General features: G+C 41.7%; 1 protein-coding gene across 4 annotated transcripts in view; it reads left to right on the top strand.

Annotated features, from left to right (window-relative positions):
• Positions 1-27,292, top strand: part of UVRAG (UV radiation resistance associated) — a 109,178-nt gene that overhangs the window by 41,105 nt on the left and 40,781 nt on the right. For all 4 annotated transcript variants that reach the window (XM_086622300.1, XM_086622306.1, XM_086622322.1 and 1 more), the window contains 6 exons: positions 10,092-10,197; positions 11,880-12,006; positions 12,917-13,001; positions 13,457-13,544; positions 14,108-14,168; positions 16,337-16,502. In XM_086622300.1, the coding sequence (XP_086478426.1) occupies positions 10,092-10,197; positions 11,880-12,006; positions 12,917-13,001; positions 13,457-13,544; positions 14,108-14,168; positions 16,337-16,502 (633 nt within the window). The remainder of the gene's footprint in view (positions 1-10,091; positions 10,198-11,879; positions 12,007-12,916; positions 13,002-13,456; positions 13,545-14,107; positions 14,169-16,336; positions 16,503-27,292) is intronic.

The raw sequence follows: 27,292 nt of genomic DNA, 5'->3' as shown, positions 1-27,292 counted from the left end.
CAGTTACGTCGTTTGTTTCTAGCTTTTTCCTTTGCTGTTCTTTTCTCAGAGAAGGATTCCAACTCATAGCTGTGACCAAAGCCTTTCTAAATGTCGTAGTTACGGATATTCCTGCAGTAGGAACAGTGCCACATCCTGTGCAGGTGATGTGTGTGTGTGGCAGGCAAAGGCTGCCACTAATAGCCTGTTCTAGCTTTTCCTGTGAGTGTCTTAGCAATCACTTTGCTGGCTCGCGCTGCAGACCGTCAGACCTTGATGTTGCTACTGCTGCTGCCATCACCCCCTCTCAGCAGGTGTCTCCAGTGTGGAATGGGTAGTAGGGTTCCTCTTAGCCTGACTTGTGCTCTTAAATCAGTAAGTTCCTCTGCTAAAACTTCCCTTTCCTAGTGATAAGTGTGGGATGGCCAGGCTTGATGTTTCTAACTAGGAAAGATTTCCACCTGGAAGACTTGGCTCTCCATACTCTGCAGGCAGCCAAGACAAGGCAGGCATCCCCTTGGCTTCGGACATGAAAACGGAGGTGGCCTAAGGCCAGCATAAATAAACATGAGCCGTAATCGGACCTCTTGAGTGCCTCTCTACACTTTAATAAGCGGTACTGAAATGGGTGAGCAGTATAACAAGTATCATCTCCCTTGGCCTCAAAACCGCCTGGGTTGGAATTGTGAGGTGATGTCTTCCTGGGAAGTAGCGATGGAGATGGAAACTGGGATCTGAATTTTTTTTTTTTTTTTTTTTTTTTGAGAGGTTCCTTGAGGATTCTGATCTGTGGAATCAGACTTTCGGACAAGGTTCCCAGGTGTTTTAATTGTGTGGTGCTAAGCTGTATGGAAACTGAGGCTAATCAGTCATCAGAATAGTCAATTTACAAGCCTGGCTTTTGCCAAAATCTGTAGAAGAGAGCAGCATGGGTCATAGCAAGTTGAAACAGTCCATGAAGCATGAGAGAGGTGGGGTTTTTTTTTGCATGTTAACTCCAGGGTTAGTAGTCTTCTCCTGCTGCTGCTCCTATCTTCAGCTTTCCTAGTATGCCATATGGAGCTGCAGATTTTTAGCGTAAGCGTGATATGCGTGTTGCCAGCTCTTGATCAAGTTTGATTTCAGAGCACTGTTTGAGAGAGAGATTTCACAGAGCTGTGCAGAACTTCAAACCCAGCCTGATTCTGCTGCTCGATTTGTGACGGCATGTGAAAGACCATTTCAGTGAAGCAATGTTCAATTAGATTAGAAGTCATAACCCCATCCTCCTCCTTTTTCTGGTGTTTATTGGAGTTGATGAAAACCAGAGCATCTTACTCAGCTAAATGATTTTCTAACAGATACCTGAAAGTGTTTAAAAAGGAGAATTTTATGAACAGAGGCATTCATACTCTTCCTTATTTTTTATTACAATGTGTTCCAGGATATGGCTATAAGAAGGTGCTGCTAATTGCTGTGTCTTTCAGCCTGGGCAAAGATGGCAGGGAATGTGGTCATGTCTCCAAAATGCTCAGAAATACCCAACTGCATCAGGGAAAGTCAATGCTGCGTTTTGAGAACAAATAAAACGGATTAAAGATCTCGCGTTGAGGAAAAGCACAGAATCTCTGTGCTCTAATCCCTGATAATTAAAACCAGGGCAGGGTGGGGAACGTACTTGTGACTGGGAGCAGAACACTCCTGCGAGCATTACAGCCATCCCTTGCTCTGGTGGGAGATCTTGCTTCTCTGCTTCAGCTGCAGAATTCTCCTTCTCTTAGAAGTAAACTTTGATTTGAGTTTGGGGATGGTTTCCAGGAAAAAGCGCAGCGTTATGCAGCTTGGAAAAATGAGTCGCCTGAATATTGACTGGTGTTTCTCCTCCTCCTCCTCCTCCCTCCAGTGGGTAAGGCCTGTGCTCAGTTGTCACAAACACCTTATCAGTTGCGTGGACTGCAATTGGAAGAATACAATCAACTTGAGAGCAGCTGTTTCCCTTTTCGGGTGGAGCCTGTAACCCATTCAACCTGAATTTATACATCTTCCTTTCCAGTTGTGTTCCAGTCTTAGCTTTGCTCACTGTCTTGGAGCGAGAATTGAGCTTAAATGTTACGATTTTTGTGGATGCTCCATCCCTGGCAGTGTTCAAGGCCAGGTTGGATGGGGCTTTGGGCAACCTGGTGTAGTGGAGGGTTTCCCTGCCCATGGCAGGGGGATTGGAACTAGATGATCTTTAAGGTCCCTTCCAACCCTAACGATTCTAGGATTCTAGGATTTGTTGGCAAGTTACATGTCAGCAAAAGGCTGTTGGATTATACCAGTGTCACTGTCCTGGTGGGAGTCATCTTCACGTATTTATGCCCTTCAGAAATCTGTATTTGCTTATAATTTATCTTTTTGCTATGTACAACATCTTGAATGGGATTCTGTCTGTTCAGCAAGGTTTCTGTAATCACAAAGTGATAAGCACCAACATGAAGAGCAAAACTCTCACTTTATCTCATTTGCCACAAAGATGTTCGTTCTTCGAATAAAAAAATCAAACTGCAAATCCATGCCAATGTTGGAGTGAAATCTATGAATTGGGATAAGAGGACTAGAGACATCTCAGGTTCTGTGACTTCATTTCTGGAAAGAAATTGTTTGTGCTTCATGTTAAGGCTCTCCTCTTCTGCTCGTGCCCCATGTGTATTAAAGGTGATGTATATACTAGCTCGCTCCTTTAAATGTTTTTCCTACTGGAAGCCAGGACCTCCCCTGCTCCCAGTCCGTTAGACGTGTTTTTTCCTTTTCTTCTCTCGTTGCAAATAGCTCAAAGCATCCACTGTTGCAGTGTCCACATGGACTTGATTATCCAGAAACTTAATTAGAGTCTTACACGTGTAAGTCCATTCAAAACCGGTTGAGAGAACGATGGAAAATCTGTGCTTCAACAGCACTGTCTTGGAGTTTTTTACAGCACTGGCTCTTGTAGGGGTTTCATGCCATAAATGAACAAGTCAGACTTGCATTTCATTCTCTCCTTACTCCCTACTGTCTTCTCTCACCCTACATCTGCTTTTGACAAATTGTAGGTATGGATTTCTGAGGAAATTGGGAAAGGGAGTATATGAATATAAATTAGAAAAATTTTTCTTGTGGGAAAGCAGATGTAGCAAATGATGGTTTCAGGGGCTGTATAAACAAAACAAAAAGTTATAGCTGACTGGCACTCACCATAATCTAATTTTTGGACTGATGCAAAGTAGTGTGTGTTCCATTTTTTTGGTATTTAATAGGAAAGTCTTGGATTTTTTTTTTTTTATTCTTTAATAATAGGTTTGGGTATTTTACTTCCAGGATCCTACATCTCCCTTATTGCCAGAAGTGTTCTGTTCTATTTTCTAAATCTCTGGTAGTAATTTCCAGTTTAAATTTAGTCTCATTGTAAACTAAGGTCGTTCTGGCGAATAAGACCATAGGCACTTCTTTCCTTTGTGAGAAGTAGCCGTATTATGTGACTGCTGTAATTAATTGATGTATTTACGGCTTAGAATTCTGTGCATGAAAAATCCAGATGCGTCTGATAGAAGCAAACAGATATTTGGAGTGTATGATAGAACTACAAAATCAAGTACCAAATGTCTGAGAAAGCTGAGACTCTTTCATTTCTGTAAATATAAGCATGTGTTAGCTTAATAGACACAACTGTCACTGCACTCCAGCTTTCAGTTTTTTAAAAGATTGCAGTCAGGAATAAACTTGCTGTATAAACCAGTAAATCACTAGACTAATTCATGACCAAGAGGGGGTATCTCAGTGTCAGTATGCTGCGGTGTGTCTTAAAGTGCTTCGGCTGAACCTTCAAACATTGCCTCAAAGGTAGAGTACAATGGGATGAAGCCCTGGAGGGAAGAGGGGCACAAGAAAGCTGGTTAATATTCAAGGATCATGTCCTCCAAGCTCAGGAGTGGTGCATCCCAACAAAGAGAAAGTCAGGTAGGAACACCAGGAGGCCTGCATGGATGAACAAGGAGCTCCTGGACCAACTTGGGCACTAAAAGAAGGCCTATAGGGGGTGGAAGCAAGGACAGGTAGCCTGGGAAGAACACAGAGCGATTGTCCGAGCAACCAGAGATCAAGTTAGGAAAGCTAAAGTCCTGATAGAGTTAAATCTGGCCAGGGACATCAAGGGTAACAAGAAAAACTTCTATAGATATGTCAGTGATAAAAAGATATCTAGGGAAAATGTAGGCCCTCTCCAGAAGGAAACAGGGGACCTGGCTACCTGGGATATGGAGAAGACTGAGGTTCTCAATGATTTCTTTGCCTCAGTCTTCACTGGCAAAAGCTCCAGTGGCACAGCCCAAGCCACAGAAGGCAAAGGCAGGGACTGGGAGAATGAAGAACCGCCCACTGTAGGAGAAGATCAGGTTCAAGACCATCTAAGGAACCTGAAGGTGGACAAGTCCATGGGACCAGATGAGGTGCATCTGCGGATCCTGAGGGAACTGGCAGATGAAGTTGCTAAGCTGCTATCCATCATAATTCAGAAGTCGTGGCAATCTGGTGAAGCTCCCAATGACTGGAAAAGGGGAAACATAGCCCCCATCTTTAAAAAGGAAAAAAAAAGACCTAGGGAACTACAGGCCAGTCAGTCTCACCTCTGTGCCCAACAAGATCATGGAGCAGATCCTCCTGGCGACTATGCTAAGGCACGTAGAAAATAAGGAGGCGATTGGTGACAGCCACCGTGGCTTCACTAAGGGCAAATCCTGCCTGACTAATTTGGTGGCCTTCTATGATGGGGTTACAGCATTGATGGATAGGGGAAGAGCAACTGATATCGTCTACCTGGACTTATCCAAAGCATTTGATACTGTCCCACACGACATCCTTGTCTCCAAACTGGAAAGACATGGTTTTGATGGATGGACCACTCGGGGGATAAGGAATTGGCTGGCTGGTCGCACTCAAAGACTTGTGGTCAACAAGTTATGTCAGACCGCTGCACGGTGCGGACTTGGGAAGTCAGGAAACCTGGCTGATCTTGCAAACAAGGCAAGGAACGTTATTGCCAAGAAATCATTAATGGTGAAGAAGTCCAAAACTTGGCCAGTTTTGTTGTTTGGTGGGTTTTTTTTTTTTTTTCCCTCCAAGTCAGTACCCCCTTTGAATGGATTGACCGAACATTGTATGCCAGAATTGTTTCAAATCTTACAGCCGAGGTAGAAAGTAGGTTTTTTTTGGGGGGGGAAGAGGAAACAATTTTACTTCAGACTTGGAAAGCTTTGAAGAAATATCCCACATAGCCTGTATTTCAGCAACTGGAAAGCTAGCAAGTGAAGAGGAGAGATGTTGAATTTTTGCCTGCTGGTTCTTCCTGGATTGATGGTGCAGCTTTCGTTGGTCTTAGCTTACAGTACATGGCTAATGTTTTTGTGTCTCTCCCACTGTCTTTTAAGCTTGTGAAGGAAGGGAGAATATTTTATTTCAACTTAGACTTCCCTTCCAGTACCTCAAGGGGGCCTACAAGAAAGATGGGGAGAGGCTGTTCAGGAGGGCCTCTTGTGATAGGACAGGGGTAATGGTTTTAAAATAGAGGGAGGTAGATTCAGATTGGATATTAGGAAAAAATTTTTTACCATGAGAGTTGTAGAACACTGGAACAGGTTGCCCAGAGAGGTAGTGGATGCTTCATCCCTGGAGACGTTCAAGGCCAGGCTGGACGAGGCCCTGAGCAACCTGATCTAGTTGGAGATATCCCTGTTCCTTGCAGGGGGGTTGGACTAGGTGACCTTTGAAGGTCCCTTCCAGCCCTAACCATGATTCTATCTCAGATAGCAGGTGATACGAGAACGGGAGTAGAACAACAGCCTCATGGATCTCCGCCTCCAAACTATATTAGGGTGGTAAGGAATTTTACCATCTGCTTTGCTTTTCAGTTCTTTCCCAGGCAGCAGCATGCGACTCACCTGATGTCCAACAATTGCACGGCAGCTCTCGGGGCCCCGAGCAACAGCAGTAAATCTGTCAGGCTTACCCATTCGTATTGCTCTGCTCTTGGCTGCCAGTGGCTGGGAGCTGCTGCGGAGACACCAGAGCAGCCTGCAGGCGCAGGATGACGACACTGTTGGCTAAGCTGGCTCTTTAAAAAGGCTTGAGTTTCTGCTGGAACTGGCTTGGCTTTCCTGGCTGCTGAAGGAAATTTGGTAGCAGGCCAGTGGCCTCTTGAAGCCCTGAATTAGCTCTTTAAGTGTTATGGAAGTGCTAATTTTAATAATAAATAATAAAAAAAAAATAAATTATTGAACAGTGTAGGAAGAATCCTGCCTTGGCTGATAGCACATAGGTTATGCCAGGAATTGGCTCATCATTGTCAATGATTAAACCAAGGCGGATTGTGCTCAAGGCACAAATTGTGCTAACTTTAGGCTGTAGCATTGGACTTGCAGTCAGACCAGAAATGGAAACAATATGCGGCCAATTAGCGTTGAAGTTGCTCTCCATTCATTATATATAAACTTCCATCCAGATTTATGGCCTTAACTTGCCGATCTCCATTCATTGGTGCAATCATAGTTGCCTCCGCTGAAGTCTGTCTCGTGCGTGCAGAAATGATGGACAACATTTCCACGCTGATATTCTTACGGCTTAGTTCGTATTCGCGTTGTTGGATGACCAAACGCTTCCACGCGGGGGCTTTTTTGGCTGGGGAAGGGAGATTTCTGCAGATAGTTGCTGCTTTTGTGACATGAAGCCCTGAAATTTTAATCTTGGGAGGCTTAACTTTGGATGTGGTCATGATCTTGCCGTTACCATTTTAACAACGGAATGACTCCAAACTTACTGAGATTGCAAGAGAGAAAACTTGCTGATACCGGTTGACTCGATGTAAATGGCACTATTTGGCATCAAGGAAGCAGAGTTTAACTGTAGGGCTTTTTTATATTGCAAGAAATGACTGGATGATGTTTGGCTTAAAAAGAAAACCTTTTCTTATTAAAAACAGGCTTGTTTGCTGAATTACTCTCTGTAGCAGTCTTTATAGGTTAGGAGCATACTTCTAGATATAGATTCACCAAATGGAAGAAGTGTCCTTAAGGTATGGACGCGTTTGAGGAGTCAGTCTGAATAGATCTTTGTTCTTTATACTTGGACGTGGACGGAAGATCTTGAAGCTGTTAGAAAATTTGGAGGTTGTTAGCTGAGTATCACTGAGGAACTCGCATGGCAAATGACCCTTCTAACAATTTATCCTAACAATTTTTTTTTTTTAAGTTTATATTTTTTTCCGTTCAGCCTGGAGAAGAGAAGGCTCTGATCTTATTGCAGCCTTCCAGTACTTAAAGGGGACCTACAGGAAAGCTGGAGAGGGAATTTTACAAGGGTGTGTAGTGATAGGACAAGGGGCAATGGATTTAAACTGAAAGAGGGCAGATTTAGATTGGATATAAGGAAGAAATTTTTCACTCAGAGGGTGGTGAGGCACTGGAACGGGTTCCCCAGAGAAGCTGTGGCTGCCCCATTCCTGGAAGTGTTCCAGGCCAGGTTGGATGAGGCTTTCAGCAACCTGGTGTAGTGGAGGGTGTCCCTGCCCATGGCAGGGGGTTGGAACTGGACGATCTTTGAGGTCGCTTCCAACCCAAACCATTCTGTGATTCTGTGATTCTACCAGTTTCATAAATACTTTTTCAAAGAGTAAAACACTTTTCAGCAGTCAGGTGATGTGGAGACTTGTAGTATTTCTTTCTTAATCACCTAACAACAGACTAAATCTGAGTGTGTTCTTCCAGTATAAAATTAGATGAAGAGGAGAGAAGGGGAAAGGGAAATGTCGCTCGGTTATTACTCTTTACCTAAAAGTTTTAGCTTTGGGCAAGACTTCCTTACGTCTGGAAAGAAATGTTCCAGACTTTTGGAAAGAGGCTGCCTGGAAACTGTCGAAGTAGGAAACTTCGACCCTGCTGTATGACGTGACAGCAGAGCTCTGAATGATGTTCAGGATGGTCAGCAAGCCTTGGCTTTGACCTGCATAACCATATGTTACATAGCCAACAGCCTCAAGATGCGTTTGAGAAGGCAAGAGGTGTAAGTAGGAATTCCCACTGGGAAATAAGTGTTTCCAGGAGGTCTGAATACTCCATGAGGGACGTGAGACTGAGCCCTTGGGTCACCCAGTGCCCAGCACTGTTGGCCTCAGCCATCTTTTTCCACCTCCAGAAGCCTTTAGCAGCCAGCAGAGCCCTGCTGCTCTGTATGTGATTTAGATGGGGTACAGCTACCCCTAAAAAGCTCTTAGGGAAACTAAAGGAATCGATTGGTATAATTTGAAACAAAAATTTATTGCAGAGTGTCATTCAGGAGAAGCAGTAAAGGAACTAAAGGTGTCTGTTGACTTAAATGTAGTCACTTAGAATGTATAATATGTGAAAGTCTTCAATCATAATGACCTTGTTTAATATGACCAGCACTGCTTCTTCGTGTATAATCTCCTCTCTCCATATTTGTTTGCTGGGCTAGGTGGTTTAGGTGCTGTCCTCACACTGGATAAACTAGTATGCAATGGGTGCTGTTGAGTTGAGATGGGATACTGAGGGGAAACGATGTGAGGAGGAGTAGTGGTTTGTGGTTACTCACACCTGAAGCATGTAGCCTGGTTGTCTTGGTCTAACTGTGCACGCAGACCATAAAAAAAACCCCAAAAAACCAACGTACAGACCATTAAAAACCATTAGCCAAAATCTTTAAATAGCAATGCCTCAATTGCTTATAAATCATAGAGTCACAGAATGGTTTGGGTTGGAAGGGACCTCAAAGATCATCCAGTTCCAACCCCAAGATCTGGAGGAAGTCTGGAAGAGATTAGAGAATGTAAAGGAAAGGAGCTGAGCAACTTCTGTATGCTCTAGTGCTTTGGTCCTTGGCACACAGCAGGCGCGTAGCCTTGCTTTAGTAAAATTAAAAATCTCTGCCTCGTTATAGGAATGCTTAATTTTGGCAAAGTGGAGGTGGTCATTAAAGCGTTTGTTGAAACAGGCTTGGTCTTAGGGCAATGTTTCCCTGGCAAAACACTGAGTTCATCTGGTAGGGTTATCTGCCCATGTTCTGACTAGACCGTAGTCAAGTTGCCCGTAGTCAACAGGTTGCCCAGAGAAGTTGTGGCTGCCCCATCCCTGGCAGTGTTCAAGGCCAGGTTGGATGAGGCTTTGAGCAACCTGGTGTAGTGGAAGGTGTCCCTGCCCATGGCAGGGAGGTTGGAACTAGATGATCTTTGAGGTCCCTTCCCACCCAAACCATTCTGTGATTCTCAGTGCTTATCCCAGCAGCAAGCCTGAAGAATGTCCTTACAAAAGGAGAGCCCTTAATAGGGAAACTGTGAATGGGAAAAGTAAGCCTGGATTTTTCATGCCTCAAAAGACATGATCTGTGTCTTCAGACCAACTCTCATTTTTTCTAACACATTAATTTCCACTCCATGTTAATTCTGTCTAAGACAGACATTAATGCTTGTTTTTGCCGTTTCTTTCCTCAGCCTGTTTTTTTCCTCAGTAAATATGGCAAATAATCAGTTTTCCCTCTTCACCTTGAAGCCAAGGTGAATGAGCAGAAGGGCATCATCATCTTCTTTTCCCCACTTTAAACTAGTTTCAGTTAAAAACCTGTGCTTTTGTTACACAAGGGCCCATAGTGTGTTTGGGGGTACTGAAGGGTGGGTCGTGCTCTTGGCCCGAGTCGCTGGATGTTTCCTGAAGGATACTTGTGCTTTTTTGTAACTGGCCTGTGTTAACAATGCTCATGGGAACTGTCGTGTGTATCCTTGTCTTGACATCATGTTACAACTCGTTTAATTGTTGTAGGAGATCCCTGTAATTACCTCTTACCCAGAGCTTTGTCTTATTGGCATCTACTGAATTGAACAAATTTGAGGGACATCTGGAGCTGGGTTGAATTTAGAGATTTGCTGGTTTGCTTTGGGTACTCGTTTCTAAACTGTGCAAGTTATGATCCCTCTTTTATTGTTTTATTTCAATACAGAGGCTGACAACCTGAATTTGTGGTATCTCTGCTGGTTTTGAGGTGGCTGGTGCGTTCTTCTTTAGGAGACGTGTGAGGAACCTTTGCTACAGCTGTAACTTGTCTTCTCCTTGCAGGCTTCACAGAGCCCAGTGTGCAATTAAACAGACTCAGGTAACGGTTCAGAAAATAGGAAGGGAGATTGAAGAAAAGCTGAGATGTACATCTACTAGCAACGAACTGGTAAGTTTGATTATTCTACAGGCTTGCTGGTGCGCCTGGCAGATGTGTCTTGGTCATAAACTTGGGATTTTTTTTCCAACAATTGAACTTGAAATCTTTATTTAAACCTGTCATTTCGAATGGGAACTCCTCTGAGAAGTGTAACGTAATGGATTTTAGATTTATGTGTGTTATTCAGATGGATTGGTAGATTGCTTATCCTATTTTTACCTTTATTTTGCATAATTTCTTTTACGCTATAAAAGCCTAAACATTGCATGATGAGTTTTATCAGGAAAAACAAACTTTTAATGATGTAAATAAGTCGTGACAGGAACCTGTGGCGGATTTAGAGTGGGGTGAGTCTACTGGCTGTATCTCCTTGCACACTACTCCCTCTGGGTGAATAGAATCCATGCAAAAGCTGTCACTCAAGTGACACATTCATTTTAAGCAGGAATTGTATTAAATCTCGGAATAGCTTTTGACAGTTTGTTTTGCCTGTCCTTTTCCCCTCTCCAAAAAAGTGTACTGGCACTAGTTTCTACTTTCTGCTAGAAGGGCTGAGCTCTGCTCAAAGCAGTGAGTTGACAGAACGAGAGTGGCTCATGGTGACTCTGTTATGTTGGTACTCACTGGCATGTCTGGTGCCTTGTTTGGGAAAGGGCAAACTTGTGATGTGAAGTTACTTTATTGCTGTAAGGTAGATTTTGGGTTGAGAGTACTCAGCTGATTTCCGAAAGCATCAAACTGATTCAAGGGTTTGACAAAATGGAAAAATGGGAGTTTGTTTACCCACTCTAATTGCAGGGTTGCATTGTAGACAAAAGAAGCAAAAAGTCAACTCCCTTAAGGGGCAAGGTAACATTTCCTGTGAGTGATTCTTCAGGAAAGCTGGAGAGGGACTTTTTACAAGGGCGTGTAGTGATAAGACAAGGGGCAATGGCTTTAAACTGAAAGAGGGGAGATTTCGATTAGATCTAAGGAAGAAATTCTTCCCTCTGAGGTTGATGAGGCAGTGGAACAGGTTGCCCAGAGAAGCTGTGGGTGCCCCATCCCTGGAAGTGTTCAAGGCCAGACTGGATGAGGCTTTGGGCAACCTAGTGTAGTGGAGGATTTCTCTGCCCATGGCAGGGGTGTTGGAACTAGATGATCTTTGAGGTCCCTTCCAACTCTTAACCATTCTATGATTCCTTATCACGCTGAAGCTGGGAATTGGATCTCAGCTCACACATTTCCAACCTTTTTCCAGCTCCCTGCCTCAATTTAGTGTAGATTCCTCATTGCTTATCTCCCCTCTTGCTGCTGAACCCCTTTGCCGGGGGACAAATGCTCGTCATGCTGCTAGAGCTCTGCTGTCAGTCTCCATGTACTTGTCCTTCAGAAGCTTCATCCCACCTCTCCTTCCTCTCTGAATTCCTGCCCTGGGCCAAGTTGCATCATTGAGCACAGGAGAGGAGATGCATCCCACGGGAGGAGCAAGCATTGTGGGACACAGCTGAGTTTCTGTCCTTCCAAAGCAGCAAAACGACTAGGACCTTTGGTAGTCTATTGCCTGTGGTAATCGAGGAGCTCAGCCTTTAGTCTGGCAGACACTAGTCTTGTCCTATTTTTCCCTTCCCTTTGATCACCCCTTCTATTGAACTGCTTGTGTGCAAAAAACCTTTTTTTTTTTAAAAAAAAATCTTTTTTTCTTCAAATAGAAAAAGGAGAGTGAATGTTTACAGTTGAAGATCCTGGTGCTACGTAATGAACTGGAGAGGCAGAGGAAGGCCCTTGGTCAAGAAGTAGCCTTGTTGCATAAGGAAAAAAATACTTTACATGACAGAGGCAAGTCTAGAAATGTTCCTGCTTCCATTGCAGATATTCCTAATCTGCTGAGCAGAAGAGTAGTAGCCAAGCTTATGATCAGGGTGACCAACATGAAGGTGCTGTTTTGTTTGGGTTTTGGCCTGGCTCTAATGTGCTTGTTGTGTTCTTTATCTGAAGTTTGCAGCCAGATACAATCTCTTCACCCTCTGTGTCATACTGGATTCTAGACAGCAGTTTCTGGTATCCTGTCTCTAAATGACACCGCTTTAAAACAATCTTAAATCTGTGCTTAATTAAAATTCTGTGAGCAAATCAGAAGAGCTGTACTGTAAACAGTGACTTGGTGCAGACACATTATAATGTCATGAGGGATGTTATTGTCCCGGTGATTAGGATTCCGTTTTAAGACAAAAATCCCTCTTAATAGCTTATTACATAAGTGAAAGGTGAAATGCTCAGTCTTCCTGGTATTTTGTTTTACTGGGAAAGTGTCCTGTAGTAAAATGCTGCCTCACTGTCTCTTTGGAGCTCACCAGAGACCAAGCTACACCAATATTTGATCTTGTTGCAGGACTTTTGTTTTGTTTGGTTTTGTACCTAGTTGAGTCTAAAATAATTAATCACTACTAAAAATAAGGCTTTTGCCATTTACTTAATTCTGACTGTGCAAGTAGTGAGGTGTCTTCCACTACTGTGGACATGAAGGGAAGAGAATTAAAGAAGAATGAGGTTTCATTGGTTATATTTGACTGGTGGATGGTGTATAGTGCATGGAGACTTGTGATCCTCCTGCTGTCACCCCAGTTTGACATCTAAGACTAAGTGGAGGATTATTGCCAATGTTTGTGTGGGTATCTACTTTTAAAACTTCTGATAACTACATAGATATTTGATACTAATATTTTTCCTGATTCCTCCTGTTGTTTAGAAAACGCGTTTGAGACTGAATACCAGAAACTTCAAGAACATAATGAATCCCTGCAGGAATTAAGGAAGGAATGCACTGCTAAGAGGTAAAAGGACCTATGCTTTTTCTGCAATTGGAAAGGAAATGCAGGCTTGAGAGTAGGACATTTGAAGTGGGCCTCACAGTGCCAAATTCTTCCTGATGTCACCCCAAAACTTCTCTGCTACAATTTGTCGATATCTAAAGTGATAATTAACAGTGGTAAGTCTAGAAGAGAAGACAGATGCTTGGTTACGCGTGTAGGCTGTGATAGGACGTTTAGGTTTGTTTTGGTGAAACACAGCTTTGTAATTCTTAATTGTCATAGTTAAAATATGCAAATGACAAGTTAGCTTTGTGTTCTGTAGTTACCTTTGTGAAATTACCTGGCTTTTTAGGGGAAGGTAGGTGATACTTGGGAATCATTCTGTGATTCTATGATAAGATGCAGAAGGGATATGAGGGCTTGGTATCTTAAAGCTTTTGAAGAAACTAATGGGTTTGGGATTTCTTTCCCCAAAGAGAACTGTTTTTGAAGACAAACGCGCAGCAGACTATTCGATGCAAGCAATTGCTGTCAGAGCTATCCTATATCTACCCTATTGATCTGGTATGTTTTTAACATTCTAAAAATCTGAACTTCCTATTTATTACACTTCGAGCAAATACCGTGTTTTTTTTCGTGATGAAGCTGGCTCTTCACTCATGCTGTTTTTTCCAGTGTTTTCTTGGATTTGGTCTTTAGATTGCGAACCTCATGGGGAGATGATTTATGCCAGCATCTCTCAAATAGTCTCCACTATAAAAGCAAAATAGCTGTAGCTGTAATTTAATGGATACTTTCCATTTTGTTTACAATTATATAAAATAACCCTGACAGTAGGTTAGCTGAACTTTAACGGAGTGCACAGAGAGATGTCAAAATATTGAGCTCCAAAACCTTTTGTATAATGAATCGATTAAGATGAAGCTCTTCCTTCTTTAAAATGTTACATTTGTTTCTGAATTATATGAAATGTGGACTAAAACGCTATGTCAAAGTCACTCTGGATTTCGTTGAACATTTAGTTTTTTCTTTACAAAAATGCTTTGTCATCAGGTTTTGTGCAGGTTTCTGTTTTCTGGATGTTATTGTTCCATTCTCACTTTCCATATTTGATTTTAAACTTACAGAATGATCAAAAGGATTACTTTGTTTGTGGAGTCAAGCTTCCTAATTCTGAAGACTTTCAAGGTAGCTGGATATTATTGATTTAGTTGTTGTAATTGACACTGCTTCTAAACATCATGTAATTAAGCAAACTGATAGCAATGGCTTAGGATCTAAATTTCTGACTGGAAAGGTCTAGACTAGGAGAAAACTGATGCATTATTTATTCCTACTTCCTAGGTAGTACAAAGGATGTCACTGTTGATTCTTAGAAAAGTACTTCTGTATTCTAAGATTCAACGCTGGAACAGGTTACTTGGAGAGGCCGTGGAGTCTCCATCCTTGGGGATGCTCAAAACCCAATTGGACACGGTCCTGGGCAACCTACTGTAGCTGCCTGTGGTCTGAGCAGGGGGCTAGGACTACGCAGTTTCCAGAGGTGCCTTCCAAACTTAGTGATTCTAGAAAATATTTGCATTTGACCTAGAATTCCGTTGTGGCTACTTTCAGTCCATAAATCTTGGTGGGGCAATGTGCACAAATCCCCAGTTTGCTGTAGTTGCCAGTGAACTTATCAAATATCTTGCATAAGTAAGACTTGAAAATCACCAGACAGTGTGGGGTGTTTTGTAAGTCAGCTTTTACTTGGAAGTGTCTACAGTCATCCTGTAGGGAAGGGGGGTTGGAACTAGATGATTTTTAAGGCCCCTTCCAACCCAGACCATTCTATGATCCCGTTGCAGAAGCAAATACATACTGTGCCTGTCTGTATAACAGTTGTGCAGGTAACTGCATGCAAGCATCTACAAATGTTTGACATGAATTGAAACTTCATTAAAATCCTCTTGGAAAATTTCTTGCTCACGGTACTTGCTCGCTCTGCAAGGCATGCGGGTTCTTCGTCAAAAACCTCGGTTAATTGTCTAACTCTTTAAAGCCATTCCATAGGTATTAACTTGTGCTAATGACATGTATATTGGATGCTAGAATAATGGAGGAATAAACAGTAAAACAAATTAGCTTGTCAGTGTGACAAAAATCAATCTATTGCTTTGTTTTCCTGATTGCACTAATGAGCTCCGTTTGGTTATTCTTGAGAAATCAGTGGCATGCATCTTTTGGCCCATGTTCAGTTTACTGGTGTTAATTCCTTACAAAAGAACTACTAATTCTTAATCAAAGTCTCTAGAAATAGTGTATTATGAGGAAGAACTACTAAGCATTCAACTTAGGGAAATATGGAGTTAAATTTGAAAACCAGCTGGCTGAAATGTCTTATTTCAGACTCTTAGTAGATAATATTTAACAAAAAAAAAAAATCAGGTGTCTGAAGGATCAAAAAAAAATTATTCCCTAAAAAGCCAGTTTTGCTACAAATGTTGAACACTGTTTTTACAAAATCCTTCTTGAAAGGAGCGTAACTTTTAAATCCAGATATCGTGTTTTGTTCTACTAGAGTTCAGTATGATTTCATAGTTGTCATTGAACATCATTACAAGCTTTCTTAGAAGGTCCTCTGTTTAACTGATTTCCCAGGACTCCCTTGTGCCTCAGAAGGGATGACTCTGTCATGTTGTTTGTATTGGTGTGTTCACTTACAAAGAAGAAAAATAGAGAAAACAGAAAGGAAAAGCCCTTACATGGCTCAGAGGTGTAATGTGAATCACAGGACCTGTGTCTGTAGTCCCAGCAGGTGAAGCTTTAAGGTTGAAACCTTAAATGTGAAATTGAAAATGCTGCTTTAAAACAATGGGTCGATCAAAATTCTTCCAGTTATTGGCAGAGAACAGAACTCGTACCCTGGGGTCAGTCTCTTTCCAACTGATCTCACTAATGAATGAAGTTACGGAGGAATGCAGCTTTTCCCTGACCCCAGTCATACATCTCAGCTGCATCTAGAGAAATTCAGAAAGACTTGGATTTTGTCTTGGGAATTTTGTTTTGCTTTTCCCATCTCTTCTTTACCCTCCCCCACCAAGGCAAATGTTGAGACGAGTAACTTTTAGCTTTGAAAGCGTAAAATTGAGAGGAGAACAGGCTATCCCACGGTTTACACTGCCTTTTAAAGAAAGAAGCCAATCGTGAACTGCAAACAGCTGTAAAACCATCTAAATTTGGGTTAGATTTGCATCTCTTCTGAAGTTATAACTTCGGATAGCTTCATTAATTACATCATTCTCGAAGCAATAAGGATGCTGAGCCTGCAGCGAGGTCCTATCGATGAAATAATGGAATCTTCTTGTTATTGGCAGCAAAAGATGATGGAAGCATTGCTGTTGCCCTGGGCTACACCGCTCACTTGGTCTCAATGATATCCTTCTTCCTGCAAGTGCCACTCAGGTATCCCATAATTCACAAGGGCTCCCGGTCTACCATCAAAGATAACATCAATGACAAGCTGACGGAGAAAGAGCGAGAGTAAGTATGTGGTAAACACGCTTGTGTACTTCCTTCGAAACAACCAAAAAAATCTTGGAACAGTTTTGAAGTGATACGGAGTTGGAAGTTGTTTGTTACTGCTTGCAGTAGCCATGAGACAGTTGTTTGAGTTTCCCATGTTGGAATTCTGTGATCTGAGAGAGTAGCTAGTCCAGCTTGGTCATTCTAGGTCTGTTGGCGGTTGAGACTTCTCATAATGATAGAATAATTGAAGTAGTGTGTCATCTCTGCTATGGAGACAGGCTGGGAGAGTTGGGGCTGTTCAGCCTGGAGAAGAGAAGGCTCCAGGGTGATCTTATTTCAGCCTTCCAGTACTTAAAGGGCCTACAGGAAAGCTGGAGAGGGAATTTTGACAAGGGTGTGTAGTGATACGACAAGGGGCAATGGCTTTAAACTGAAAGAGGGCAGATTTAGATTGGATATAAGGAAGAAATTCTTCCCTCTGAGGGTGGTGAGACACTGGCACAGGTTGCCCAGAGAAGCTGTGGCTGCCTCATCCCTGGAAGTGTTCAAGGCCGGGTTGGATGAGGCTTTGGGCAACCTGGTGTAGTGGAGGGTGTCCCTGCCCATGGCAGGGGGGTTGGGACTAGATGCTCTTTGAGGTCCCTTCCAACCCAAACCATTCTGTGGTTCTTATAGGTAAGTTTTGGCTGCTGATTGTAAAACTTGCCCTTCGTGTTTCGACACTGGCGAGGAGAATAAACTGCAGATGGCAAGTGTAGCTTCACTGGGGAGTTACTGCCAGTACTGGAGGAGTGGTTGATGAACATGAGAAAATAAATACCTTTCTTTAACGCAGAGGATTTTAACCATTTGAGGCAGAGCACTGTGAACTGTTATCTACTATAAATCGACTTAATATTCAATGAAGAGTTTTTCATCTGGTCTGTAATCAGTCTTTCAACATGGAGCTACACTATTGTTGTTACTGTGCTGCTAAGAAACTGTTTTGCTGTCCTTGAATCTGCTCTCTGAGTGCCTTCTGTGTTTTGCCTGTCTGCCCCACTGTCTTTGCACCTGTGTGCTCTGGTATGAAAATAGTGGAAATACTGGTTCAGCTTCACTTTGTAGCCTGCAAGCACACAACTCAAAGGAATGCAACGGTGACCGGCTGTGAGAGGCCACCCGCTCCTCTGCATGTATGGGTGGCTGCAAAGTCAGCCTTGCAGCACCAGTAAAGTCAGCCTTGCAGCACCAGTACTCTGTTTTTCCGTGTGCAGGGTTTGAAAAGGGAGCAAAGGAAATGCCTGAGGGGAAATGAATTCGTGGAAAGTAGCTGTCTCTGTTGACATGAAGCCTGTAAAGAACCCTCTTCTTCTTGGAAATATGCAGTCAAAGTATTGTCATATTTTAACACTAATTCCTAATAGTCCAAATCAAGATGGAAGGGTCTTACTGTGCATAGTTGAGAGGACTGGGATGCTTGGAAGTGTCTGATTTCTCTTTGAAGTTCGGTGACTTTTGGTAGGGCAGCAGAGGTAACTTGCCTTAAGAGTTAAACTCACGGAAGTCTTCCTGTTCTGACACAATAAAATATGACCGATTACGTCTGGCAAATTAATTTTGATACCATTTTAATAACTTGTCCAAACACTTCCTCGGTGACTTAATAGAACATTAATCTGTTTTGCTTCGGTTTAGTTCTCTGAGCATGTGCTCATACTCCTTCCTGTACATCACTTTTCAGAAGGGTAGGAAACTAGAACATTTCTATCTGGAAAACAGATTTCTGAGGAGTAGAGCTGCCTGTGTGTGGGTGTATAAAGATTAAACCAATTTCCTGTTGTCTGAGACAGATTGGAAGGTTTAGTCCTCCAGGCTACAGCCTTCCAAACCCTCATGACTTAATACTTTATTTCGCAACAGATTTCTGAAAAGGAGAACGTTTAGCTAAGTATATGAATCCCTGTTGGGCCATGTACCTGTGTTCTGCAAGATTTTTTCAGGATTAGCTCCTGCCTGAGATCTTCCCTTCCCAGCTATTGGAGAGTCAATCCTACCAACTCTCAAAGGACTTCAGTTGCTGTAGAAAAACCTCAAGTGTCTTAACTTGCTGTTTTCTTTCTGTACTAATAGCTCATGTTTCTCACCTGCCCCTAACTGAACACAGCGTTTAACAAGCATTATTAATTTTTTTTATTTCAGTGATATGTCCTGTAGCAGCGTTTCAAACTCCAGTGTAAACTGTTGAGTAATTAAAGTGAGGTTTTTCTCTATACTCAGTCTTTATTATAACGCATAGCTTCATGATTGTTGACTAAGTTAACCGTTTTACTTGGCTTTGTAGTGTTTTTTTTTTTTCCTGGACTGCAGGGTTACTCTGAGATCCATCTTAAGAGCTTCTGAAAATTGTGCATTGGGGACATAGCTGGTGTTTTCACCTGAAAGCAATTCCATAAGTACATGTGTTCGTTTTTAACATTACACCATGTGAATGTGTAGAAACTTGAACACTTTCAAGTTTCTTTACCAGCTTTTTAAAGGCCTTCTAATAAGCTGGTTGAATATTTTGAGAGCTTTCAGGACGTAAGTTACGTTTGGGAGATGCTTTATGGGCTTTAGATTTGTTTACTTGGATGATCCAGTTCACTTAAATCTCAGGGTTCTTGTCCAAGTATCTGATTTTGTCTGCTGCAATTGCTGTAGGAGGCTGGGGTGAGAATTTGGCACTTGTCCGGCTGCATTACTGAATGTAAAATAATTAAACAAAAGATAAAATAAAATAAAATAAATAAAATACCTGTCAGTAGCACACAATGTATGGTCAGCTTTGTAACTCTAGAGATACTAGTATTTATAATCTATTCAATAACTGTTCTCTCTTCTTGTATTCCATAAAATAGTTTTGGTACTACTGAAAGTCTGTAAGTTTTCTCCCATAAATCTATTTTTATGACTTCCCAAACCACAAAGGTAAGGCAAGAAGATAGTTTTTTCACCAAATAGCTCACTGACACACTCCTTCAGTCGTCCCTTTCAACATCTCCAGAGTGCATCAAATATGTAGGAAGAAAGAGTACCGTTTCTCAAAAGTTCTGGAGTCTGAAGCAGATTTCCAAGGAAATGATGGATATATAACTCCCAAATATCAGCTGCTTAGGACAGCAGCATGTTCGTGTCTCCAGTGACAAACATGCTTGCTGAATAAACCACCTAAATTCCTTGGCACTGTTCGTGTGGGACTGAACCCTAGCACTTCATCGCGTTCTCGTAAACACAGTAAGAGTGCTGAGATTAAACTATTTACATCTTCTGACGCTGTCGAGCCCTGCGTTCCATGCTGGTATTAGTCTGCTCGCAGGGTTTTAAATAGGGAATAGCTTCCAGTTTCCAGTGAAGTAAGGGTTGTTATGTCTGGAGTGAGACACTCTTTGTGAAATTGCCTGTCTTGGTGTCGCTGCTGCTCTGGTCACGTTTTTTAGATAGTCTTCACTTCAGTTTTCTTCTTTCAGTGTCGATTCCTTCTAAACATCTCGCAAAGTGAATGCCTTCCTTTTGCTGGCTGGAAGCTTACTGAATCTTTTGAAACAGTATCAGTCTCCTCGTTCATTTTAAAGTGAGTACAGTGAAGCACACTTATGCCATCTGTTCAGGAGTCTTTTGGCGTCTCTGTTGACTCAAAGCTACGCTCAGTTGCTGCTTTTTCTGATTGAAACTTTGCGTGGCAGTTCTACAACCTGCCAGTTGAGTATTGAGTAGACCAGCGACTAAACTGGTCAAGGGGCTGGAAAATAAAACTTATGGGGAGCAGCTGAGGGAGTTGGGGCTGTTTAGCCTGGAGAAGAGGAGGCTGAGGGGAGACCTGATTACAGCCTACAAATACTTGAGAAGGGATGGTGGGGAGGTGGGGGAAGGGCTCTTTACATTAGTGTTGGGTGATAGAACAAGAGGAAATGGGCATAAGCTTAGTCAGGGGAGATTCAGGTTGGATGTTAGGAAGTATTTCTTCTCTGAAAGGGTTGTCAGCCAGTGGAATAGGCTGCCCAGGGAGGTGGTTGAGTCCCCATCCCTGGATGTGTTTAAGAATAGGGTGGATGATCTACTTGAGGATATGGTTTAATGGGGATTAGGGATGGTTGGACTCGATGATCTCTAAGGTCTTTTCCAACCTAGAAATCTATGAATCTATTTAAGAAGAGAATACTCGTTTAATCAAATCACATTAGACAGCTTGGAAATATGTATACTCTCCTAAGGAAAATAACTTTGGAGTTTAATCACCTTTCTGGTACGCTACATGTGTTTGGACAAGTGAAATACACACTCAGAGCAATTATTTCTGTTGTATTTTTGCATTCTCGTTCATACTGTGTCTTTTAAAGGATTTCTCAAGACCTCTTACTTCCCTGCTAGGTAATTTGGAAATGAGAATGGTTTCAAGAAATAGCTTTGCTACTTGCCTTTCATTGCCAGAGCTGTGTCTTGACTGAAATCAAGCTTCAGAAGAACTAAATATTGAGAATAATTAATTTTTGTTTTTCTGGATGAAGAGCTGTACCTGTACTTGAATTTCTGTATAAAGCAACACTATTGAGCAGCAGTGGAAGTACTTGTTAGTTTTGAAACAAATCTGTGCAAACTATTTGCATTTTTCATTTTTGAAAAAAACTACTCTATAGCATAAGAGTGGCAATAGCATTAGTAGCAATGGTAGGTAGTTTCATGATTAGTTCCCTGACTTGCCTCGTTGGAATGACTTCTTTTCTGCTTGTTTTTGTAAGTTATGCTACTTCTTGTCCTGCGTGAACACCTGAACACCTTTTCTTGTCGCTATGAAATGCCTGTCAGTTGCCCTACTTTGTTCTTGTAGAAAACAGGATCAAAAAGTTCCCTGTGTTTGCAGCTAAAAGTGATGGGTCTGATCCTGAAGTAGTTTTCAAGAAACTATTTCTGTGATGTGGGGTTATACTTCAAAATTTTGTTTTTCTGGAGCTCAGTTTCATCAGTATTGCAAACTTGAGCATGCCAGAAGACTAATTATTAGTCATTTTTTTTGTCTTGATGTTTAATTTAGGTAGGTGTTCTAGAAGTAACTCTTCTGAGCGAGGGTTATGAAGATCTGCTGGTATCAGACTTGATCTGGAATCAATGTCCAACCTCTTGTAGCACAGAAGCATGGCAGCACTTGAAACTAGCTGTAATTCTCTATGTGCCAGAACCTTAAAGGCCTGTTTCATTTCGTTGCCGTAGCCCCTGTGGGAAATGCAAAGGTATGAATAATAAAACACCAGATCATCTTTCACTGGGATGAGGCAGTCTTGTAGTAACTGAAGAGTGTATCGAGCATGAAATGCAGCTGCCCTTGTGGAATCTTCAGAATGGTTCAAGGCCAGGTTGGATGGGGCTTTGAGCAACCTGGTGTAGTGGAAGGTGTCCCTGCCCATGGCAGAGAGGTTGGAACTAGATGATCTTTGAGGTCCCTTCCAACCCAAACCATTTTATGATTCTGTGATTCTATCTGTGCTAAACTGTCTGGTTTACCAGGTTGGTTTACTCCACTTTGAGACACTTTTAATTAGTTTAGGGAGCCAATTTTCAGAGAAGTGGAAAAGTTCAGAGTCATTAGGCCAGATATACTCTTAATCTGCACATGTTCAAGCAGTTCATTTGATATCCTGGTGTTGTGTTTTAGACATTTGTTTGCACTGATAAAGAAAGCTTCCATCGTATTGTGTGGTTCACACAGTATTAAGTCCTGCAGTCTGAGTTACTGACGGAGTAATAGGTTGTGATGTAAAAAGTTTCACTTCTCAGGCCCGTGAGTAAAGCAAAGGTTGTCTCAAAGGCTGTCTCAAAGTCAGTTCTGCCACAAGACTGCTTCCAAATTACCTTTCTCAATGTGTTGTCTTTCAGTTCTTTCGGATGTGACAAGCTGGATTTGCAAATAAGTGGAGATAAGCGTTGCTGAGCAGGCATATGGATAATTTTGGAGCATTTGGAAACCACTTGTTGAATGAGCTTAGTCTAAAAGTGGTCCTCACTACTGTGGCTTTGCTCCTGTTTTGAAGAAGGGGAAAATCAGAGTTTCAGCTGTAGTGGACTTACGACAGCTGAAGGTGGTTATTACTTTGAGCCTGATAACAGATAAACCACTGGCAACAAAGTGGTCTGAAAAATCATGACACAAAGCAAGTGAAGAATAACTTTTCACTGACATTAGCATCTTCCAACTCGATCGAGAAGTCTTTCATCATATTTGGTACTCTGGCTGAGATAATAAAATGGCAGCTTGGGGAAGAAATCTTGGCAAACTCGAATCAGATGGAGGGAGATGGTTTGTTGAGAAATCTAATAGCTGTCAAAGCCAAGTTGATTCTTTGTGGTAGATTGAGTGTGTGTTAAGCGTTCAGCTCTATTGCTCAAAGAGTGCTTTTTGCCATGAACTTATCTTGAACTGCAATTTTACGTTCCACATTCTTGAGGATATTTAGCTAGAATCCTGGCTTATTTTATTCTTGATCACCAAACTAATGCTTTTGCCTTCGTTGGGTCAGCAAATATTACTGTGCATAGATTAAGAATTAGATCAGGTGTTCTTTAATAAATTTAGATGTTAATTCTAGTTCTGGGAACCAGCAGCTTTTACATGCTCCTGGCCAGTCCGAGAAAGCAGATTTTGTTTGCTGCAGTAGACGAGACCACTGACCCCAGACATCTACAGCTGAGAAATGTTTCTGTGAAGACACACTAGTCTTAATTTACTCCCATTGGAACACTATACTCCTGATGAGATTATTTTTCAAAACATTACTTCATTTTTCAATAAGTGGGGACTTGACCTGTACAAAGTGTCCTCTAGTTAAAAAATGATCCTTCGGTGGCAGGGAGATTTAAAGTTCTGATAGCAAGGTTGCCTGCTCTGTCCTTACAGATAGTCCTCGTGTTGTGATATCCGCCACGGCGTGCGTGTAGCAAGCCTCCAATTCAGGCTGGAACATGTCATGGATATGCACGATCTACAAAAAGCCATCAGTGTCACTCGCTCTGTGGAGTGCTGGCTGTGGTTTCGAGCTGTTTGAGAGTGTCATTTGCTGAACTGGTCGAATGATACCCTCTTGTATAAATTGGTGACTCTTATCAAGAACTGCCTGACTTTCCTGAGCTGGGTCTTTGCTTTTTTTTCCCCCATGTATACAGCCTGGCCATATTGAAGCTGTTGTACGTTCTCCAAGAGCAAGGTCACAGCAGATACACTTATAATAGAAAGGTGGTGGTGCTTCTGCTTTCGATTATCTTCTTGTTGAGCTATTCAGATAGGCATTTCGAAAATACATTTCATAAAGTTAAACTGCCAATATGTTTTCCTTTCCCAGTAAACTAATTATCTTTGTATTGTGCAAAGCTTGAATGAGGATATGCTTTTTTCCCTTGGCAGTCTATATTTTTGTCATCGAGTTTGTTTTACAAGTATAGCTTTTACTCTCAAGTAGAAACTAAAAACCTTATAGTAATCAAATCTGAATTCACTTGTGATTTGGGATTCATATTCATGTCTTAATCTAATCTTTAATAAAGCTAAGTGTTCACTCATAATCCTTTTTTTTTTTTTTTTTTCCCCCTGCCTTTTCATCTGATTTCAGTGTCGCTTACCAGGTGGAGTTCTTACTTTTTCATCTAAAACTTTTCCAATCATGCTGATTGTTGGCAGACTACTTAGCTGTTTCTGGTAAGCTAATAGTCACCTTAAGGTTAGTTTGTGACCTCCACCATCAACTGGTAGCTTGATCTAAGAAAGATCCGAAGTGCTCTGTGTTGCATCTCTGTAATTCAGAAGTCTGGTGGTGATGGCAGATTCATACTATCCCATTTTAGTTGTATTCCTTCCAACAAGCACTCAGCTGCTTGGGTCTGCTACTTAAGATCTGTGCCAGTCTCTGCTCTGAAGCTGATATAACTGTGGTACAGCCTATCTGAGAAGGAAACAGGTTTTAAAGCTGTGCAACCAAGGCTCCTTGTGCCTTGGTCTTCTGGTGGAGTGTTAAGAAGTTGGAAGTGCTGGGTATTTTGGTGCCTGTGGCTCTTTAGCAGCCTGCTTTTCCTAATACTCGATTCAAAGTGTCCTGGGGAATAGTGATTTCAAGTGAGCAGGCTGGACAATGGTAGTCCTTCTCACTTGAAAGGCTTTCAAGGTTTGCTTTATTCTGATTGAGAAAAGTCACGGCACTCTTAAATAGCACAAACTTTCTCCTCTGCATACAACATTCCTTCACAATGAGCAAACAGGATGTGGTTAGGTTGGAGGGAAAACACTAACTCCTTCCTCCCTTGCCTGCACCCCTCACAGCCCCCAAAAAGGGGGTGAGGTTGAAATAACTCAAACTTCATTAAATATTTAAACCGTGTTCTTGTACGCTCCTCATACTTCAGTCGTATCAAGCAACAACTTGTGACTTTTTCAGGTCATTATCTTATCTGGATTGGGCTATTTAGTTCTATCCTCATTTAAGATGTCCTGTCTGTGGGCTTAAGCTTGAAATTAATCATTTTCTAAACTGCCCTGTGTTTTGGTAGTGCTATGTGAGGCGTAGTTATTCCCTGGATCCGACGGATGACTCTCTGCTATCCCACCAGTGACTATTAGAGTCACAGAAATTACCTCGGTTCTTTATCTGTGTGATAGTGAATAATGGGGTTTCAGCTGCATTCTGCCAAGTCTGCTCTACGGTCATCTCACTGCAGCCATTCTGCTTCCTGTCCCTGAAAATAAGAAGTGAAGGAAAAACCCATGTCAAGCTTGTTCTCTTGACAAATTCGGTGAATGTAGTCAGGCAGGAGGTACCAAAGGTACTGCAAATAGTGATGTGAAAATACAGAGGGATCGGCTTCGTTTAGTCATAGAGTCAGAGAATGGTTTGGGTTGGAAGGGACCTTCAAGATCATCCAGTTCCAACCTCCTGATCTTCAGTTAACTGTTGGATAACTAAGTGTTCTTAAAACATAAATGTCCTTGCTGTCAATTTAGCTTGCAAAGCTACAAATGTTAGGGGTCCTTGAGCTTTGCATCATTCTGAAAATTAAGGTTATCTAACACAATTCCAAACTAGGTTTGGAATTTTACTCAGTTTGCTAAATGGGATGCAATATGCTATTTAAATTGCTTGGGCAAAACAGGTAGATGTGTGTGTTTTAAAAAAAAAAAAAAATCATTATTTTACTAACTTCTTCCCTAAAGAGCTTTCTGAAGTAGAGATTAAACTTTGAGACTTTAATATAATTTGGGATATGGCAGAAGTCTGAACAGAAGAGAGAATAAAAGATCTAAAACATATGGTCTAATACCAAAGTAGAAGCAGGTGAAAGCAGTTAAAAATGAAGCAATTTCTTGAGCTTTAAAAATAGTTTGTATGAAAGGCAGGCGGTTATAGACAATAAAAATCAGCCACCAATGTATTGGTACATACACGATTTTTCTGGATCCTGAAGAGTTCATAAATCACAGAACACAACAGTAAATGTATTTGGACTTGAATTCATAAGAGATACTTGAGGTCTGAAATAAACGTATGGAATAAGGATTCTTTCAGCTTTTCCTAACAGTTACCATCTGACTGAACCAAGAATCCTGCGGTGATTTATTGCACACTCATCAAACACTGAAGTTACTCTATAAAACAGCTAAAGATTAGCTGAGGATATAAAGTTAAATGAGATCTTGATGGCTGATAAGTACTTGTCTAAGGTCAGCTGAAAAAGGTAGGAGAGCGAAGAGAAGTTCTTCCCGGTTAGAGTAGAATAATCCAGAGACTTTATTTATGGGTTGTAAGAAGGGTGGTCCTAACACTTAAAACAGGGAAATTAGACTAATCACATTTTTAGCTTTGAAGCAAATCTCTCCTTTTCCAGAATCAGTATCTGTGGGCAATATAAGCAATCTTTAAAATATAAACAATCTTTTTTTTCTGGAGTCGGTTTTCTGATTTTTAAATACATCAGTATTAGGGAGCAGTTTTGGTTGGAGGCACTGCAGTAGCAAACTTCCTGCCCGTGCTGTCTTATCAAAACCAGTGATTTAATCCGTATATTCAAAAGTCAGTAAGAGCTGGGTTATATCCCTTTTATTAAGTAACAAATACTTTTTATAAGGAAAAAGCCCCACCAAACCCGATTGATCCCAACTTTAGGCATCTCACCTTAAACTGCAAATATAAAAAATGAAATTCCTTGCAAGAGGCTTTTCTCTACCATCTACCCCTGAAATTACTCAGTTACTTTCAGCAACATGTAAGCATAGTCTCCTTCATTATGCCTTGAACTGCAGAAAATAAGGCTGAAATGAACACTGGGAGGTAATTTAGACAGTCTTCCTGCCCCAAGGAGGGATGAAGTTTATTTAGAGGGAAGCGTTGCCATAGCTGAGATGCAAGGTGGTTTGAACTTGCCGTAGAGAAGATACACCAGACTTCTTTGTGCCTGTAGCTTTATGGTTATAAGATGATCTGCTTGTTTCTGGGTGACCAGGTACTTTCAGCAACGTGGAGCGATGGCTGGTGGTGTCATGGGACACGCTGCAGCTTTTGGATGGGATTGCTGCAGAGATGATGTAGAGGCAGAGTCCACTTCCAGTAGAAATGTCTTCAGGTCTCTAGACAGGTGAAGCTGGCAAAGGTGTTCACTGAAACTCCTGTCTGCTCATCCTATACACTGCTCCCAGACCACAAATGATTTTAGTCATATTCAAGACTGCATCTTGGACCGAAAATTGAAATTGACCTTGATTTAACACTGATATTTCTATTTAGCTGTTTATGGCTTAATGATTCAGCTGGAGT

The sequence above is a fragment of the Tauraco erythrolophus genome, chromosome 1 (assembly GCF_009769465.1).
Source record: "Tauraco erythrolophus isolate bTauEry1 chromosome 1, bTauEry1.pri, whole genome shotgun sequence".
Lineage (NCBI taxonomy): Eukaryota > Metazoa > Chordata > Aves > Musophagiformes > Musophagidae > Tauraco > Tauraco erythrolophus.
This window is presented reverse-complemented; position numbering and strand designations above follow the sequence as displayed.